The sequence below is a fragment of the Euphorbia lathyris genome, chromosome 9, assembly GCF_963576675.1.
Source record: "Euphorbia lathyris chromosome 9, ddEupLath1.1, whole genome shotgun sequence".
NCBI classification, from domain to species: domain Eukaryota; kingdom Viridiplantae; phylum Streptophyta; class Magnoliopsida; order Malpighiales; family Euphorbiaceae; genus Euphorbia; species Euphorbia lathyris.
This window is the reverse complement of record NC_088918.1, coordinates 24905853-24921132: the sequence shown is the minus strand read 5'-3', so window position 1 is coordinate 24921132 and position 15280 is coordinate 24905853. Positions and strand designations below refer to the sequence as shown.

Genomic DNA, 15280 nt, shown 5'->3' with positions numbered 1-15280 from the left:
GAAAGTTGATACGAAAATAAATACACTAAGGAAAAAAGTAGACCTATAGTAAGAGCATCTCCAAGAGACTCTTAGTGCACTTTCTAAAAATAATATAAATAATTGACTCTTAGTGATTTAAGAGTGGTTAAGATATATCATCTCCAATAATGCTCCTTATATTTTCACTCCTTATCTATTATTTTATTATTAAGATTATTATTTATTGTTATATTACTAATAGTGTGAGAAGAGAGACTCATCAATAATAAATTATTAATAAAAAATGAAGTTATGAGGCACTAAGAGGTGGAGAGAGGCTCTTTATTAATAGAGATGATGGTGAGACTCTTAGTGATTTAAGGAGCCACTAGGAGGCTGTTGGAGCTGATTTTTTATTCTCACTCCTCAAATTTTAACTTAAGAACCAATTTAAGAGGCTGTTGGAGAGGCTCTAATCCATTCGTTAAAAAAATAAAAATGAGTGTACATATTCTAAAAAAATACTATTAATTCTTCCTATTATATAGGTCCATCAAATGATAAAAAAAATGCATTGAATGATAAAAAAAATATACAACATCACAGACGGTAGTTTAGTGCTAATTATTTTATTTTTACATTCAATAAGTTGTTTTTGTCGATTAATACAATTAGGACATTGTAGAATACGATATTTAACAATATATATATATATATATATATATATATATATATATATATATATATATATATAATTTAACATTAGGATTCTAATAATTTAACATTAATTTCAATATATAGAGAGAAAGTCTAATGTATTAATTAAGGAGAGAGAAACATGATGTGTATTTATTAATGAGTTATTTTTAATATATTAATTAAGGAGGGAGAAACATAATGTGTATTTATTGAGTTATGATATATTGGTTCCATGATATGAGTTGATATCATTGAGGACAAAAAAATAAATTCATAATAAAAATAATTATTTTTTTTGTTCATCATCACTTAAGCGGTCCCAAAACGGTCAAGGTGGCCTAGTCGGAATACAGGTGGCTAAAAACCGTCTTGAGATTAAAAAACGCCTAAAGAAAGTAATCGGAGAAAATCGAAACGAATTTTTGATTTTAAACACCTAAACGGTCGGCCTTGGTTTTGAACAGCAGCTAAATCCTTTAAAACCGCAAAAATTAAAATGTTTAATTTTATGCTTTGGTGGACTGGTTTGTTTAGCAATTCCAATTAAACCGGTTTCACCCAGCCGAGTCAGTTCTAACAACATATTTTTACAAAAGGAAGAAAGAATTTAACTTCCAAGATCAGGCCACACAGTCAAGAGCAGAAACAGAGAGCAAATTGATTCAATGGGCGTCCAAAGCGGAGCCACTATCCAGTTATCGACGGAGTCCATTCCGATAATTCAAGAAGGCATTTATCTGATTCTCTCCAGATGGTTGGCTCTGCAACTCGCCGTTGAAAATGGGTGAGGCGGCCCAAATTCCCGCTATTTAGCTGAGCACCTCCGCTCTGATATATTCTCCTGGTTCACGCACTCCAAGGTAACTCAGCCTTTCGCTTGAGCATCACAATTTTCTGCTCTAGAATCTTTTAGCTGAAAATGCACTTTTAATTGCCTGATTGGCCTTTAATCCATCATTTTGTAATTGATTGCTTGTGGTTTCCGATCCTTAGCCTTTGTTTGGGAGTTTGGAGGTTAATGGAGGTGAGAGTTAAAGGAGGTAATGGAAAGGGAAAGGAAGTGATGAAAAGGAAAGTTAACAAAAAACTTGTTTGGGAGTTTATAGGATGTAAACGAGGTTAAATGTTTAACCTCGTTTGGGAGTTTAAATTTGAAGAGGAAGGAAGGTTAAATTTACTCTGTAGAGACAAGAAATTTTAAAAAAGTTTACGTTACTCCCATTAACCCCCAATTTGGAGGTTAGAGGGAGTAAAGATTTAACCCCATTAACCTCCATTTACTCCCAAAAAATAACTCCCAAACAAGGTTAACTTAATACTTTAACATTCTATTACTTCCATTTACTTCCATTAACCTCTTCCCAAACAAGGGCTTAATTCTAGTATAAACCACGAAGTTTTCAGTTTTCTCGTGATTGTTCTTTAATTAAAGAAATGTGTAGAGTTTATTGTTCTGTAGTGTGTGAATTTCGTGTAGAAATGTAGACGTATTAAATTCTATAAATCAAGAGTTTGTAGCTGCAAATCACATATAAATGTAGATGAAGTGTGATTTTAGCTGTTTTTAATATGATGCAAGTTCTTTTTTTCACTCTGACAGATCCACTTTACATCGATGATTTTTCTGGGATGAAGGTTTGCTTTCTCTCGTTACAATGATTGAGGATGGCATTGTGGAGGAGGTATGCCTTCTTTCATATTATTTGTCGTTAAATGTGTATAAATTACAATTGTTATACATTTTGCACTCTGATGATGTATGCTCGCTCATGTTACATGCTTAAAATTAGGGATGTCAAATGGATCATTATCGTGTTATGTGATCCATATATTTTACATGATTATATGATTATTATAACATAAATGGAACGAAAATGTGTCAAAGAATCGTGTGAAACGGATTATCTCCGTAAATATGATCTTTTCGTGTTAGAATTGACAACCTTAAGTCACACAAAGGAAAGAGGGCTACAGTATTGTTGTGTATACCAGGCCGATTTTTCTAAATGTTATTTTCATTTATACATGTATAGATCTTTAATTTGTTGCTAATCTCATTCAAAAGTTGGCCCTTTTTAATTCACGTATCTGAAACTTAGTAGACTTGTAAATTGCTTATGTTACTTATACTCCTAAATTTATTTTTATATATAAATGGTTAAGACACTGCAATTTAACTCTGCTAGTCCTGTTGCTGCAACTACTACATGAAATGGATGCCAAGATCATGTTGGTTTCCTCATTTATTATCTTAATGTTTCAATAACATTTGTATTTTGTACGCTGTTTCAATCAATTTGAGGTTGCATCAACTAATCTTCATATATTTTTTCTGAATTCTTCTGAAACACAATAAACTATTCTATCTGCCATGATCTGAACTTAATGCCACTCTATGCAGGTACAGAAAAATTAATGATCATGCATGAAGAGTGTTTCACGGGCAATTACAACTATATTGGAAGGTTGCGTCAAGCAGCTCCTAGAACAAGTGGTTATTAACATGTCAAACAGGTGATAATTAATATGTTCAATTCTATGCATAGAGTTTAGTTGTTTCTTTTGTGTTCTTCTGAAGTGTACATGAAGTCCTAGTTGCAGTACCATAATTCCGAATTTTGCCAAGGATAGTACTTTAACAGTCCTAGTATAAATTCATTCATATAGTGCTATTATTATATGCTGAATTTATATACCAAATGCCCTCTAGTTGAGTTGAGATTAGAAATATGAATTTGTTGATGTCTTTCTTTGCTATTTGACTTCTGAAGCATCCGTGAAGTCCTAATCGAAGTTTTTCATTGGAACTTCCTTTGATTACTGGGTATTTAGTGATATGGTATGCCAGAATTTGGAAGTCAGATGATAGCTTTTGCTTTGGTTTTCTCTTATAATTTGGCTTTTGTACTTGTCAGGCCACTGATGATGATGACGATGACGATGACGAAGATGAAGATGAAGATGAAGATGACAATGATGAAGAAGAAGATGACAGTAACATTGGGGATAATAGATAAAACATGATGGTGTATGCACCAGAATTTCAGGTTGATAAGCCAAGTGGTCAGGAGGCTCAAGAAGAAGATGGATGGACAACAGTTAGAAGTAGAAGGACTTAGGTTAAACAATTCAATTCATCATGTAATTTATCCTTCTTTTTCCTTTTCTGGTTCTTCTATATTACAAATATTCCTATGAAATATGCCATTCCGGGATTCCGGTTATGCAAAGATAGCCTCTATATCAGAACTTCAATGTCAAGCATAGATGCCTAGATCTTATTCTTGCCCCATTTATTCTAGTATGAAAAACAGCATTCCAACCCGAGTTTCTTGACCGGACATGCTGACATCCGGTACCCGAGGACATAACATCCTCGAGCTACCCTGTAATTAAAGAGTCTGTGTTTCTTGACTTTCTAGTGCATGCAAGAAATACACCCTTATATCCTGCAGCTCATAAGGCCTTCCCAAGATTACTGTAATACTTTCCACCAATTCCTACAATTAATAACATATCAAGATTGGCCTAAACTATATCTCATATTTTTTAATCAAGTGAACTAACTGTTTCTCTTCCTGTTTCACATTGCATCTCAAAACTTTTGTCCAACAATAATCACTCTTACCCCTCTCTAGAATGACTTCTAACATTGCCAAATTCCTCCTACTTTCACTCTCACTCCTCACCTTCCACCCTCCATCAACATCCCAATCCTTTTCCCCTTATCTCGGCCGCCGCGGCCAATGGCAACTCTTGCAATCAAACATAGGCATCTCAGCTATGCATATGCAGCTAATGCACGATAACAAAGTCATGATTTTCGACCGAACAGATTTCGGGATGTCTAACATCTCTCTCCCGGACGGCCGTTGCCGGTTCGATGCCAACGACCAAGCTCTGATTATAGATTGCACAGCACACTCCATTCTCTACGACATTCCCACCAACACGTTCCGCCCCCTAATGCTCCAAACCGATGCTTGGTGCTCGTCCGGTGCTATTCTCCCTAACGGAACTTTAATTCAAACCGGTGGATTCAATGATGGTGATCATGTTATTCGCTCATTTAGTTCGTGTTTGAATGAGCAATGTGATTGGATTGAGTTTCCTAATTATTTATCACAAAGAAGATGGTATGCAAGTAATCACATTTTGCCTGATGGAAGAATTATCATTGTTGGCGGCAGAAAACAATTCAACTACGAGTTTTTCCCTTCAAATTCTCGCACTTTTCGGCTAAAGCTTTTGCGACAGTCTTACGACTATCGCGACGAGAACAATTTGTATCCTTTTCTACACCTCTTACCGGACGGAAACTTGTTCATTTTCGCTAATACAAGATCGATTTTATTAGATTACAAACGAAATCGTGTGGTCAGAGAGTTTCCGATGATACCTCACAAGGTTCCTCGCAATTATCCGAGCAGTGGATCCTCTGTTTTACTTCCGATAAACGAAAACACCGACGGAATCGAAGCTGAAGTTCTGATATGCGGAGGAGCTCCGAGAGGCTCGTATCACCGAGCGGAAACCGGAACCTACATTGCTGCAGCATCAACATGTGGCCGGCTAATGGTCAGTGATCAAAACCCTAAATGGACAATGGAAACCATGCCTACAAGCAGAGTAATGAGCGATATGATTCTCCTACCTACCGGCGATGTGATTATAATAAACGGTGCTCAATCCGGCACGGCAGGGTATGACGATGGCCGTAATCCTGCAACGATTCCACTCATATACCGTCCGGAAGGCCTCTCGACCTGGCGTTTCTCAACCATGGCGGCATCGTCGATCCCGAGAATGTACCATTCGACGGCGATTTTACTTCCGGACGGACGTGTTTTGGTCGGAGGAAGTAATCCTCACGCCAAGTATAACTTCACTGCATTGTTTCCTACTGATTTAAGTTTAGAGGCGTTTTCCCCGCCGTACTTGTCACCGGAGTACAGTCCAATTCGACCGACGATTTTATCTTTGAACAATAGATTAGGATATGGAAACAGTCGATTTGTGGTGAGGTTTCATGTTGAAGAGTTTTTATCAGAAGAAGTTTTATCTGTAAGAATAGTTTCGCCGTCTTTTACTACACATTCGTTTTCCATGAATCAAAGGATGGTGATTCTCCGGCTGCTTTTGGCTTCATCTGAGTCGTCTAATACGCATACTGTGGATGCTCTTGGACCATCAAAGGCTGAGATTGCACCACCTGGATACTACTTGTTGTTTGTGGTGCATGCTGGTATACCTAGTAATGGTGCATGGGTGAAGATAGGGTAATTAATGGTGATTGTATGATATATAATTTATCTAAATATATGGAATTTTTTCTAAGTAAACTTTAGTTTTGCAATTTATCAGTGTTGGGTGTTGGGTGGTAATTTCTCACATGAAAGCATGGTTTATGACTAGAAACTGTTTTTTCCAAAGATTTCAATCATATACATGAAACACGAAATTACTATCTCTAATTTTATATAATATAGTAATATTATACATAAATCCAAGAGTTAGGAATTTAATTTAGTGCTTGATCGAGACGGTCCAAATGTGTAGATTGCTTCTCATACTTTTTGTATTGGGTACAGTGGTGGAGCCAAAAGCCGAAGTTCGGGGAGACTGTGTTGTACGAATAACATTTTTTTCAATAACGATTTATGACTTTGATTCTTACTGAAAATATATTATATATAAAAGATACTCTGTAATTTTTTCGATATTATTTCACTAGTGATTACTTGAGTTTTTTTTATGAAAATGCTTATACTTTCAGTAGATAGAAAAAGAAAAACAAGTACAATAAAACAGTAAGGAATAACACCTCACAAGATCCACGAAGGAATAAAAAAAACTACAATGAGCAAAACAAACCATTAAAGGTAAAAAGAACACAAAAAAAACAATAAATCATATATTTCCTGGAAATCCAAATCTACAAAAATAGCATCTGCATTCCAATCTTCATCCTTTAAGCCCTTCCGAACATTTGAACGTGAGTCCTTTCTTTTGTTGCAACCATATTGATATATTGATCTACGGACAAAATAAATCGTTTCCGCTCTTGCTAAATCTGAAAAAGGTATAAATAAAATAATTATCGGGAGCAGATACACTTCAGATGGATAAAGAGATCTAAAAAGATATATGAACACCAATTAAAAGAAAATAAGAACAAAAAAATGAAAAATCTAACCTGGTGTGAGGAAGAAGAAGGAAGACAAACTTCCTTCTTCCTCCTTAAAGTAAAACTAGAAGAGAGAATAAAGTTTGAAGGAGAAGAGAAAAGGAGGTAGTTATTGTTTTGTCTTTTTTGTTGCAGAGAAAGAAAAGAGGAGTTCGTAATTACTTGAGTTAAAATCTAGAAAAATTTAGTCCAATATGACTATTAAATAGCCAAACCAATATTTTTAAATTTTCGATAACGTATGAATAAAATTGATATTAATTAAAAACTTTAGAAATAAATTTATATCAATTCATATATTAGGGTCAAATGTACAATTTTTCAAAAATGTTACCTCATTCCAATACAAATAAAAAAAAGTAAAAGGACTAGAAATAGAAAATTCTAGAAAAAAACAAGAGATTTCTTGTTTTTCTTTAAGGGTAAATTACATCCATGGCCACTGAACTTTACCCATTTTCACATTATGGCCACTCAACTTCATTTCTTTCCGGTATGGCCACTCAACTTTATACTTTTTTAACACTGATGGTCACTTAACGCCTCAAAACGACCATTGACGGCTAAAAACAAAAATCCAAAGCATTAATGATATTCTAAAGAACTTTAATTCTTGAAAATTTTCGTTTTGAGGTTATTTAGGTGTTGTTTGGTTATGAGAGAGAAAGTGAATTTTTAGATAGAGAAAGCTCCAAAAATATGATTTTTGAAAATAAAAAATGTGGTTTCATGGTAAATATCGTTCTGAACAACTTTAATTCTTGAATATTTTCATTTTGAGATCGTTAACGATCATTAACGGTCATTTTGAGAAGTTAGTTAAAATTGAGTGGCCACCGTGTTAAAAAGTGTAAAATTCGGTGGTCATAATATAAAAATGGGTAAAATTCAGTGGCCATGAGTGTAATTTACCATTTTCTTTAAGTTAAAGAGATTTCTTGATTTTGTTTAAGTTAATAGGATTTCTTTCTATAAAAAAGGATTTCTATCTTTAAGAATTAGGGTAAATTACATCCATGGCCACTGAACTTTACCCATTTTAACATTATGGTTACTGAACTTCAATTCTTAACAGTATTGTCACTGAACTTTACACTTTTTAACATGTGTGGTTACTCAATTTTAACTAACTCCTCAAAATGACCACTAACAACCTCAAAATGAAAATATTCAAGAATTAAAGTTGTTCAGAACGATATTTACCATGAAACCAGATTTTTTATTTTCCAAAATCATATTTTTTGGAGCTTTTTCTCTCTAAAATTTTACTTTCTCTCTCTTAACCAAACAACACCTAAATGATATCAGAACGAAAATTTTCAAGATTTAAAGTTCCATAGAATTGAAGTTCAGTACCACAATGTTAAAATGGTAAAGTTCAGTGGCCATAGGTGTAATTTACCCTTAAGAATTATGTAAACAATTTAAAACAAAAAAAATTACAAATAACAATAGAATAAAACTTCTATATAGGAATAACCTTTATTTTGTTATAAAAAAACCCGGTCCCAACTTGAACCAGTTATAAATAGGAATAACCTCCCAAACGTTATTTGTTATACATTTTTCAAGTTCCACCTTTAGAAACTATGTCTCTATATAGTAATAGTTATATATTTATATGTATATATATGTATATTAAGAATTCAAACTAAATTATAAAATATTAAAAAAAACTATTGAAATTATACAACTTGAAATTATAAATATTTAGTATTCTCATTGGTGTTTACATTTTTCCCATAAAACTCTTCCAATTATCTATATATTGAAAACTTAAATTCTAAATATTTAATTTGTTCCATTAATGTCTATTGTTATACATTATATATAAACCATGCATGCCTATAATAAAAATTGAAAATTTTATGTGGTGAGAAATTTTATTATACCAAACTCTATTTAGTAATAACCTCTCAATTGTTATACAAATAGTCTGGTCCCAAGTATATTCATATATAGAGGTTTTACTATACATATTAAAAGCAAAAAAACAGTTTCCAAAGCAACTTATAATAAAAAAAAACAGTTTCCTCCTTCTTTTACCTTCTCTCATATTTATAGGGAGCAAAATCGCGTGGCGGATCGCTTGGCAGCTGCTGGGCATGGGGTGATGTTAGGTGTTTCTACCATTTCCGTTTCTCCTTCTTTTCTGTTACCTTCTCTTCTTGAGGATAGGATTGGGGTCAGTCTTCCTAGACTGATCCCGGGTTAGGTTTTTGTTTGATTGTTTTTTTTTCTTCTCTTCTTACAAAAAAAAAAAAAAAAAAAACAGTTTCCAAAGCCATTAATTGAACAACATAAAAAGAATAATACTATAATAAAAAAAAAAATCATTGTTTATCTTCTGGGCATCATCATCTTATATTTTTCTGCGTCTCCGTCAGTCCTTCTCTTCTTCACCTCTCCCTCATTTTTTCTTCACCTACGTGAGTCTTTCTTGTGGCTGCAATATGAAATAGGCAGATGTATTAAAAATGTATTCCGCCATGGCTGGAGGGGCTCCAGCCATGGTGGCTCATGGCGGAGCCCGGAAGAAAAACTCCTCTCTAGAGTTTTCCAGTGAGGCCGGAGGGTCGGTCGAACCTCCCTGCCCCCTCTGGCTCCGCTCCTGATTGGATAGATTTCTAAATACAAAAATTATTTTTATACTTTACGTAAAATTGAGCATAATGTCTAAAATTTCAAATTGAGCCTCTCGAATTTATCTGTTCTAATTTTTAGACATTTTCGTCTTTTGTACTTTCTTCACCCGACTATGTTTTTACTTTTTGGCTGCCCGCTTGCCATTCTCTATCGTTTTATAGACTCATGGACCCAAGACCTTTGTCAACATAATTTTGAAAACACCCTATTACGCTTACGACGGATACCCGAATGACGTTGGCTTTCCAAACAAAATGTCGAATTGGGTTGCTTCCACTACAAGAAAAAGGGGTATTAGTAAGCAAAAATTAATAAGAGTATTAAATACCATTGTTAAAAGTATATTATCAATAAATCTAATAAGAGTAAATCCTATAATTATATTATTAGTAAGCAAAAAAATTTTTTGTTAAATTTTACTAAAACTTCCTCTTATTAATTCATTATAAATTAAAAAAATATATTTTTATTTTTGTAGGAAATTAAAAAACCCCTTACTAATTGTAATACAAAAAAACAAACACTTATTAAATTCTAATGGTAAGAAGTAAACCCCTTAACGAAAAAAATTTCATTTACCGCCCATATTTCCCCCTCAAATTTTCGTTGCCCCCAAAACGCATCTCGCTCTTTTTGTTTCGGGAAACCCAAAATTTCAAAACAAAATTTCTTCCCTCTCCCCAGACTAAAATGCATCGATTGTATGCAAAAACCTCCATATTGAATAGAAACCCTTTCAATTTATCTTTGCAGAAGCCCTAGAAGAAGAAATTATTGTCTTGTATTGAACGCCCAATTACCTCCGCCGGTGGTTGGGTGGCCGAATACACTAACTTGATAGGCCTTGTCAAGCTTTCAGCTCCAAATTCGACATTGTAACTGGTTCAACAGTTAATTTTCACTCAGGAATCTGGCTCCTCTTCTCACACACATCTTAAGGTATTTCTCTTTAACTATCCCCATTCCTATCTATTTGGTTATTGTCTCAAATTGAAGCTTTATAATCGAAAAATTATTCAAATTAGGGTTATTGTGTTAAGCTCAAGTTGATGTGTAGGCAAAGTTTGTTTTGATTTTTATCCTCGTTTCCTTTACGGTCGTAATTTAAGTTATGCTCTGTTCTGCCCTTTGGGTTTGATATGACTTGTGCATAAAATTATTTCCAAGCATGTAGGCTATGTTATGTCCTTTGGGTTTCAATATGAGTTCTGCCCTTTGGGTTTCTTTTTAAATCTGATCTATGTTCTTCATATCCAGAATATTAAAGTGACCTTCCTAGATGATTTTTTAGACACAAATAGATCTGAAAATGAGGTAACTATCATTCTAGCTCTGTCACCTGGTTGCTATTTTGCACAAACACTTCTCTTTAGTAGCCTTATGTGTTTCTTCTTGGTGTCTGTTTTGGTTTCAAGGCTCGCTATGTCATAGAAATGACCATTTTTTTGTACTTGCAGCATTGCCTGGCTATAATATGGACATATGGACTAATAAATAATTAGATGGAAGGAGTATATCTTTTTTAATCATGTTGAGGTATAAATTTGTAGAAAATAAGGTAACTTTCCAGTTGCTTGTCCTCAATATAACTATATATGAGGCTCTATAATATTTGTTTGGAGGAGCTCTCAAAGTTCTTCTCATTATATTGCTTCCATAGTATAGTGGGATTTCAGATTGGTTCTTGGAATGGCTTGGTCTTCAAAGTTCTGAAAAGAACATTAATTAATTTGTATCAGTGAATGAATTCTAACCAATTAAGTGTTATGATGATATCTGCTTTTCGCTTATGAGGCTGCTTGTGAGGTTACCTTATTGTCTATGTTTGTTTCCTTTTCCTCAATGATCTAATATCTTTCTATTTTGTTTCATGATTTGACCACATAAAACATGAGAATTGAGGCTTACAGTTCGGAATTCGTAATCTCTTCTTTCTTTTTTTGGGAAAAATTATGTAATTGCCTATTATTCATCATGTTTTTTTCTTTCATTATAAAAAATGATGATAAGTGGATTCAAGCAGAGGGTCTGGAGTCTCTTTCAAACGGTGAGCTTTGTGAAGATTGTATGGTACGTGGCATACTTTGTTTGTTATCTGTTGATGAAATATGACAACAGGTTCTAAGATTAGACTTTTGTGTATTTTGCTTCTATAGATGATTTTACATGTTGGTGTCTGCTAATGTTGATATGTTATTCGTTAATATGAATTTCAATATCTTAATTTATCAGCTTCCTGAATCTTAATTGCAGCTTCGTGACTGGCTGGATCTCTCTCGCAATCACTCTGTTCCATCTTCTCTTTTGATCATGTCAAGCTAACCTAGAGCCCCCTAGTAATCCTTTTTACTCCTTTTTCTGCCAGATAAACGCATCACGTGTATATGCTAGATTTCAGTTGCATGTGAATCTTCTGGTTTGAAACCTTATGCATGGCCTTTACTGTGTCTGGTAAGTTGAAACCAGAGGAAGATGTTCAAGCAACACTATCTTCTGTGCCTAATGAGCTTGTAGATACTTTTGGTGTTACATCTTTACCATCAGAAGATTCTATTTCTGAAATGAGGAAATTGGAGTACCTTGAGATGCAGGAAGAGCTTATCAAAGTTATTATGTTTTTTATTCCTGTTCTTGGCGACATCATATCCTCAACTGCTCTCTTAATGATATGGGAATACAGTGTGATGAGTTTTCAAGATTGTTTGTGTCTATGTTAGATGTTTTTGCTTTTATCTTGTTGCACTAATGTTAGCCCATGTGTGAGCCATATAGGTGATGATTGCTCTCATGTTTTTTTTGATTTAGCCATGATTCTGTAACTACCAATAATAGTTTAACTCATATCCCATCCTATCCAACCTTGTTCATATGCTGATATATTACTTTTCTGATTTGGTTTTCCGGATTTATGTATCTCTATCAAAAGTGTCATGCTTTAGTATTTGTTTATATGTTCTTGGCAACTTTACTTCTTGGATTTCCAACTTTAGTTGTTACTTAGCATTACTGCTTGCAGTACATTCTTGTTTCTCATACACTATTGCAGTTTTTGTATAACTGATAGAAATTAAGTTGATATTATGTAACTCTCTTTATAGTTGATTGATAATATCACTTCTTAATTTTTAGTAGTTATAACCCATTCTCACCATGCTCATTGTCTGATTTAAATTTCTTTCTACTGCACTTGCTATGCTCCCATGATTCATTCTTTGTTGTACTAATGCTATTCTGAATTATTATAACCTCTGCTTGGTGTTTTGGAGTTGTTCTTATTTAACTCTTCATCAATGATCGGATACCCATTCACATCTTTTGAATGTTTCATTGTGCTCTATTATATTTGTTTCTATAATGTCTCCTCCTCCCGCAGTTAAAATGGGCTAATCTAAATCCTTGGTAATTTCCCTACTCTTGGGTGAGGGAAGGAGAGGTAGACCCAACTCTGGTGACTGAAGTACAGGTGAACCAGAAGTAACCATTTCGAGTGCAACATGTAATGACTTCAAACAATAATTTGATGGATTTCATGTGTCTGTACAACTCTAGGACAGAACGTACAGTACTTGTGTGGATCTCTAGTACTCATGTTAATATGTTTTTGCATTTTAACGCAGAGACGCATAGGACTTGCTCCTCTCCAGTTGTTCAAGATGAATACGGTTATTGCAAAACCAGCTACTGAGCCAACATTGCAAAACCTCAGGGCAGGACCGTAGTTATAAAATTCGATTGCTGCCTCTTTATGACACATATTACTTATATTGTATTCCAATCTCCTCTTATCGGAGGCAAATATAGATATGTTTATCAGATGGTGGATTGATATGTTTTATTTCATATCTAAAGCTATCGTTTCTGTTAAGTGATGGCTCTTGTGAGTTTAACTGTTCAGAGAAACTGGTTCAGGAGAGAGTACACATCTCTCTTAAATATTTATCTTTCGTGGTACATTCCTTTTCCAGTTACTTTGTGGTGGATATGCAATATACCTTATGACTATATGAAAGAGAAGAAGCACAAATACACTAGACTACTGGTAGTGTTTTGCTAGTGCATGTTATCTTTAGTCTTATTGGGTCTATTTTCTTGACATTTTTTTGTTCTATTGCCTTTTGGATTTCAGGGTCTTGACACATTGAATCCAAGCTGAAGCTGGTGATATTGCTTACTACCATGTGATATTCCTTCCGACTTGATGCATGTTCGATTTTTCTTGTTTCAGTCTATGACTAATGAGGTTGATGCTACATTTGTAAATACAAATTCTCCCAGTTGATGATTTTTCTTTTCTTTTCCTTTTTTGGGGTGACAGATTGGAGAATACGAAGAAACAATAGGAACATGCTTGGTTTTCTCTGAAGATGGTGAGTAAGCTTGTTCTTTCCGTTAATAGTTAAATGCTAGTGCATGTTATCTTTCTAATCATGCGTTTATCATGCTCCAGTTACTGAGATTAGCAAGAGATAAACTACGAGTTCCATCATTTTATAGATTTCCTATTTGTTCATTTACATATATGATAATAGAGAATCGAAATATAAATCCCCCATATCGGATTAACAACATTACTCACACTAATACACAGACACAGAATTAAGAAATACATAAACTAGGAAAGGAAGAACGTACAAGGCAAAGCCTCTGCTCAAAGGCAGTCAGACAGAAATTACCCAAAATATCAATAGCCAAAACATACTACCAATTCCTACTTATATTCAGCCTATTACCCAAACTATCCTCCAGCTCATCTTCCTAAATAACCAACTACTACTACCATGCAACTCATTCCCTGTTTTGACCTGGTCCTAAGACGTTTCCTTTCTGGTCTGAAAGTCTATTCTCTTCTCCCTTGCCCTGCCACTAGCCTAAGCCTATGAAAAAGTTTAGCGCTTTAATCTTGTCTTCAATAAGGCTCCAAATTCATTCAAATCCTTCCTTTTAGCTCAGCTGGTTATCATCTCCTTTCTCGAAACCTGAAGTCTCTACTTTAGGCCACTACGCGCATATCCATTGCCTAAGAGGATCAATATAACATAAGAAAAGATTGGTAGACATTGTTACTGATATCGAAAGAAAAGTTGGAAAAATTGGGTAATTTCATGAATTCAAAACCCTTCTTCTGTGTGTGTGTGTTTGTATATAGCTTCATGATAACAAGGGAGAAACTTCTGATCGGAGCTCGTCCCTGTGGGGGGCGTCGTTGGGTTCAACGGGGGAAACTCCGATGCTAAAGTCAGTATAGAATATGGAGAATAAACTGTATTGACAAAGCTTAGAGAATATAGAAGAGTGTGAGTACCTTGATAGCCCAGGATAGTAGGCTATATATAGTTGAGAAGTTCGTAACCTCTAGGTAACTAGAAAGTCTCCATTAATGCTCATTTAATGGCGGTTACAAGTTATTCTTAACCTGGTGGGTAAGACAATTAATGATCCATTTAATGATCCTTTATGGCCGAACCGGCGACCAGCCGTTACCAAGGTGAATGGAGAGGTTCGCCTTAGAGATCCGCCAGCGGATCTCCTAGAGCTAATCCAGGGAGATTTGCTAGCCGACTTCCTTTGCTACGTGGCATACTTAAAGGCGAATATCTCTTTTAGTCCTCATGATAATATCTCGATGTTATCAGAAGCCCCCCCTAAAATGCCTTTAAAGTCCTTTAGGGCTTTTGGACTTCTGCGCGCCGTCATATGCTCCATCATTAATGTGCACTCTGTTCAACGCCATTTGATGGTCGACACGTGTGGTGGCACACTGTCCTAGGAAAGTTCAAAAGAAACCTT

General features: G+C 34.7%; 1 protein-coding gene and 2 long non-coding RNA genes across 13 annotated transcripts; all 3 read left to right on the top strand.

The window, feature by feature from the left end:
* The first annotated feature begins 1125 nt into the window (after positions 1-1125).
* On the top strand, positions 1126-3860 carry LOC136207468 (uncharacterized). The gene is made up of 4 exons (XR_010676624.1): positions 1126-1520; positions 2261-2342; positions 3062-3174; positions 3576-3860. It is a non-coding gene; the product is annotated as an uncharacterized lncRNA (long non-coding RNA).
* Positions 3861-3994: 134 nt separating this feature from the next.
* LOC136207467 (aldehyde oxidase GLOX1) lies at positions 3995-5943 on the top strand. The gene has a single exon (XM_065998723.1). It carries the CDS (start codon positions 4300-4302, stop codon positions 5941-5943), a length of 1644 nt encoding a protein of 547 aa, XP_065854795.1. The 5' UTR covers positions 3995-4299.
* A 4138-nt stretch (positions 5944-10081) lies between these two features.
* On the top strand, positions 10082-13856 carry LOC136205977 (uncharacterized). 11 transcript variants are annotated; one of them, XR_010676161.1, is made up of 4 exons: positions 10082-10432; positions 11517-11563; positions 11747-12989; positions 13111-13856. It is a non-coding gene; the product is annotated as an uncharacterized lncRNA (long non-coding RNA). The 11 variants fall into 11 exon arrangements; XR_010676158.1 differs by having other exon boundaries at positions 11504-11563; XR_010676163.1 differs by lacking the exon at positions 11517-11563 and adding an exon at positions 10951-11029.
* Positions 13857-15280: the final 1424 nt, after the last annotated feature.